The sequence below is a fragment of the Frankliniella occidentalis genome, unplaced genomic scaffold (genome assembly GCF_000697945.3).
Source record: "Frankliniella occidentalis isolate FOCC.00 unplaced genomic scaffold, Focc_3.1 Scaffold20, whole genome shotgun sequence".
In the NCBI taxonomy this organism is placed as follows: Eukaryota; Metazoa; Arthropoda; class Insecta; order Thysanoptera; family Thripidae; genus Frankliniella; species Frankliniella occidentalis.
In genome coordinates this window covers 1,361,746-1,366,320 of record NW_026267150.1, presented here as the reverse complement: position 1 = coordinate 1,366,320, position 4,575 = coordinate 1,361,746, and the positions used below count along the sequence as shown (strand labels likewise).

The window sequence follows — 4,575 nt, the reverse complement described above, 5'->3', positions numbered from 1 at the left end:
CTCGCCCAGCCACCAGAAGTACCTGGACTACGACGTCAACCTGTACTCGGGGGTGGACGGCATGGAGCAGGATGGCGTGGAGGAGACGGCGGGTGTTTTCTACTGCGACGCGTCCCATCAGAGCCAGGAGGTGTTCTCCCCCGTGATGCGGTTCCCTCCGGACACCATTAGCGACCTCTACAAGAAGATCACCGATCTCCGTCTCACCGTAAATGTAGAAGGTGCGAGGTAGACAATAATACTGGGCATGCCTGCCTTAATGCGAAGCAGTCTTATAGCTGTTTTCCTGCACGAGGTGCCGATGTATTTTCTCGGCTGACGCTTGCGTGGGCTGGTTCACTAAGAAGGTGCTTTTCTTCCCATAGGGTTCGAGCCCATACACGTCCTGTGCCCCAAGAGGTCCTGCCACAAGCTGCACGCACTGCTTCCCGCTCGCAACAACATCCGCTATCATATCATGATGGATGTAGAGTCCACCTGCCAGTACCGACGGGTTACGATACGCTCACCCCTCCAGGTGCGAAAAGGAGGTCCTTTAATTAATACCATGGTATTGTTAAGATTAGGAAGCATATTTTTACTTTTTCTAACAATTTTCTGCCGGTAGATTCGCAACGAGACGACGTTCTCCATCGGACTGTACTACAAGAAGTCAGTGTTCGACGCGCTCGGCCTGCCACACATCGGCGAGTCCACAAACCCCTTTGACGACTCGATCTTTTTCATGAACCTCGAACCAGACAAGGTGTGCGACGTGCCCCTGCACGTGGCCTACAACTGCAAGATCCACTTCCATCCAGCATACAACCCGTAAGCAACAAAGCAAGGGCAAACATGACGAGCTTTAATTATGGGTTCTCATTTTAATCCAATCAGATCCTTAAATTTTCTTTCAAATTTCCTTTATTTATCACAACGACAACCCTATGCGGCTGCATACCACGGGAAAATCTCTCGAGTATTAATTTTCGTTTCCTTCTTCCAATTTGAACAATTTGAACTAAACAAAAAAACATCACCTTTTGCCGCAGGTTCTGCGCAAGTGAGAGTGGCCTCTGGTGGAAAGACCTCGGGGCTGACATGAGTACGGCCAAGGACTTCTTCTGCTCGGCCAAGGACGACAAAGACTTGAGGGCCTTCTCCTGCCGGGTGGTCTGCTCCGAGGGCTCCCCCGTCAAACAGACCTACCGCTCCATCCCCAATTACATGCTGCGATTGCTGCCGCCCCTCCAGTTCTACAACGGCCTGCCGTTCGCGGTGGAGCTCAAGGTGCCCTCCATCGCGTGGGAGCAGCGAGTGGAGGCCGGCGACCGGGTGTCGCAGTACTTCCTCAACCTGCAGAAGCAGCACCGGGTCGCGGTGGAGGTCCCCGCCTATCTGGGGCTCTCCTGGTCGGGGAACTTCAACCTCACTTCAGGTGCGCGATCTGAACTGCTTGCTGCAATGCTGCTGTCGTTAAGTAGTGCCGTCTAATCGGCTCGCCGCTCTCCCCGGCAGATCTGGAGGAGAAGACGGTGACCATGACGACGGAGCAGGACACGGAGGGTGGCAACAAGCAGCTGGGGGTGACGGTGCGCGTGGACCGCGCGGGGACGTGCGTGGTGTACCTCCACTCGCCCTACTGGATCGTCAACAAGACTGGGCTGCCGCTGCAGATCAGGGTAACGTGCTGTCGGCTTGAGAGCGCGCGACGCCGCCCACCCCACCAGGGGTTGCTTTTACTCACCATGAAGCGGTTGGTCTTTGGGTCCACTGCAGGGCTCGCTGTCCGACGTGGTCTACGACGTGCCGGCCGAGGAGGCGCTCCTCTTCAGTTTCCGCAAGGTGCGGCGGCGGTGCGCGAGGCTGCGGGCGTACCACTCCTCCTGGTCCTCGGCCTTCTCGCTCGACACCGTGGACACCAACGGCCTGGTGGTGTGCAGGTGAGTGAGGAGATGACATTTCATCAAACTCGATGAACCCGTCCGTTGTCAAACCACACACAAAAACCACCGTTGTAATCGCAACCGAACACTGTGCTGCGCGCCCATAGGGACCGCGAGCGGCGGCGGCACTACCGCATCCTGCAGTCGGTGCAGCTGTCGTCGGGCTGCCCGCAGCTCACCAAGATCGTGACGCTGCTGCCCAACCTGATCGTCTACAACCGCTGCCGCCGGCCGCTGCGCTTCATGGAGGAGAACGAGCGCGCCGACCTGTGGATCGACCTGGCGCCGGACAAGTGCCAGCCCTTCTGGCCCGTCACCGACTCCATGCGCATGCTGGTCAAGTACCGCGACAGCAAGCTCGTGTCGCAGCACTTCCCCGTCACGCAGACGCACACCACCGTGCTGCGCATGGACCGCGGGGTGAGTACACGCGACGTGTAGGGCGGGCGAGGGGGTTCACATCACTACAGCCCCTGACGCCGTGCTCTCCTCTCCTCCTGCAGACGGGGCTCGTCGTGGAGGTCACGGGCGGCGGGGACATGCCGTTCGCCGTCGTGTTCCGCTCCTACTCCGAGGGCGACGCCCCGCTGCGCGTGGACAACTTGTGCGAGGACCTGTTCCTCAAGGTGCACCAGCAGGACCTGGGCCAGGTGGCGCTACTCAGCCCGTACCAGTCCATGCTGTACACGTGGGACGACCCCTCCCGAGAGCGCTGCCTGCTCTGGAACGTGTACAACAAGAAGAGCAAGGGTTTCGTTGCCGACTTCTGGAAGGTAACGCACAATCCAACCGAGAGAGTTCCCGCTCATTGCTCCATCCCACGCCGTGTAAACAAAGGCGGTCTGTTTCAATTCAGAACTCTGTTTGGATCCGCATCGGAATCCACCACTCCAATCGTGTCGTTCCGTTGCGATTTGAAGTGCACTTTCCCTCACGTCTCTTCATGAAAACTCTTTTACTGCTCTTTCCAGGACGGCCACGGTCAGGAGAGGGTGTGCTTCCACTCGGTGCGGCAGCCGCCGGGCTCGAGCTCCGCGTCGTCGGGGTCGGCCGCGGGCTCCGGGACGGGTGGGGTGGCGTCGGCGTCCTCCGTGGGCTCCGCGCCCACCGGCGTCACCTCCAAGCTGTCGGCCGGCTTGAAGCTGCTCGCCCCCAAGGCCCCGAAGCAGGACGGCGGTTCCTCCAGCAGCGACGACACCGAGTCCGACGACCTGCTGCGGTCGCAGGTGAGCGCGGTGCGGGCGGTGCGCGAGGGGATGTACTCGCCGCGGAGCTCGCCGAACACCCCTGACCTTTAACCCGCCATCACATTCCAGCAGCTGAAGCGCACGCGGCGCGACAAGGTGGTCGTGTACTGGGTGAGCTACCTGGAGGCGCACCAGCGCGTGCTGCTCTTCACGCAGGACGAGCGGGTGTCGCTGAGCGCGCGCAAGCGCATCCAGTCGGAGCGCTCGCACCTCGAGGCCTTCCTGTCGCTGAGCGGCGTGGGCGTGTCGCTCATGGCCCCGACCGCCTCCCCGGCGTCGCCCGCGCACGGCCCCACCCGGGAGCTGGCCTACCTCAGCGTCACGGACTCGGCCGCCGTCTGGGAGGTGTGCATGGCCCACCGCTGGAAGCCGCTCAGCCTGGAGCTCGCCTCGTGGATCGAGGACAAGTGGCGCCACGACCACAAGCGCGCGCAGATGAAGGAATACGTGCACGTGAGTACAGTCGCGGTGGACCAGACCAACTAGGTTGCCAGAGTGGGCGGAGCTAGTCAGGCACCTGGGGCTTGGTTATGAGCGCGTGTTTTCCAAAATTTTAACTTTTCAGATATGGTTTTAGTTAATGCAGTACAAACATGCACTCACTGCCCTAATCCGCGTCCAGGTCGACTTTGAGAAGATGTACATGACGAAGCCGTTCTACGGAGAGTTGCGCCGACGGTACAACCCCGCCTTCTGGATGCAACTGCGTCGATCCGAACACCTCACCTACTGCAGGATGAGCATACACCGACTGCAGGTAAGCCCCACGCCGCCATCGCGTTTGAGCGACTGGACGCCCAAGTTTTAAACCGCCTCATGTCCGACACTGCTGCCTGCTGCCCTGCCTCCAGCTCGACAACCAGCAGCCGTCGGCGCACTTCCCCACCGTGCTGTGCCCCGCCCCCGGCAGCGGCGCCCCCGCCCCCGCCCCCGCGCAAGCGGCTAGACGCGCCCTGCTCAAGCCCTGCGTCGACCTGCTGGTGCTGCGGCGAGCGCGCCCCGCCTACCGACAGAACGTCTACAAGTACGTCAAGGTGGTGGTGCAAGAGTTCAGCGTGCAGCTCGAGCGCGACTTCCTCGACGCGCTCCTGGCGTCCTGGGCTGCCGCCACCGCACCGCCCGGTCGACCCATCCCAGACGACGACCAGCACCGCCTGCTGGAGGGGCTCCGCCAGGACGTGGCGCGCAGCTACGTCCCGGTGCACTTCCTAGGCGTTGTGAGTGCAGAACCCGAACCCGAACAAAGAACTAGATACTTCACTGGTGGGAAGTGAAAAGGGCATAAGTCCACGGACTTTGCAGTCGACTTACGCCCTTTTCACTTTTCACCAGTGACTTCGGTCGTATCGTATACGTATATCGTATGGTTGGTGACTGTGACACGTCCTGGCTCCTCCGCCCGC

General features: G+C 60.6%; 1 protein-coding gene across 1 annotated transcript in view; it reads left to right on the top strand.

The window, feature by feature from the left end:
• LOC113207415 (intermembrane lipid transfer protein VPS13C-like) overlaps nt 1–4,446 on the top strand; it is a 38,425-nt gene extending 33,979 nt beyond the window's left edge. The window contains exons 18-29 of the mRNA XM_052264647.1: nt 3–221; nt 366–517; nt 608–810; nt 1,032–1,417; nt 1,498–1,661; nt 1,759–1,922; nt 2,033–2,345; nt 2,429–2,698; nt 2,897–3,151; nt 3,242–3,625; nt 3,795–3,929; nt 4,024–4,446. Coding sequence (XP_052120607.1) covers nt 3–221; nt 366–517; nt 608–810; nt 1,032–1,417; nt 1,498–1,661; nt 1,759–1,922; nt 2,033–2,345; nt 2,429–2,698; nt 2,897–3,151; nt 3,242–3,625; nt 3,795–3,929; nt 4,024–4,446 — 3,068 coding nt within the window. The remainder of the gene's footprint in view (nt 1–2; nt 222–365; nt 518–607; nt 811–1,031; nt 1,418–1,497; nt 1,662–1,758; nt 1,923–2,032; nt 2,346–2,428; nt 2,699–2,896; nt 3,152–3,241; nt 3,626–3,794; nt 3,930–4,023) is intronic.
• Nucleotides 4,447–4,575: the final 129 nt, after the last annotated feature.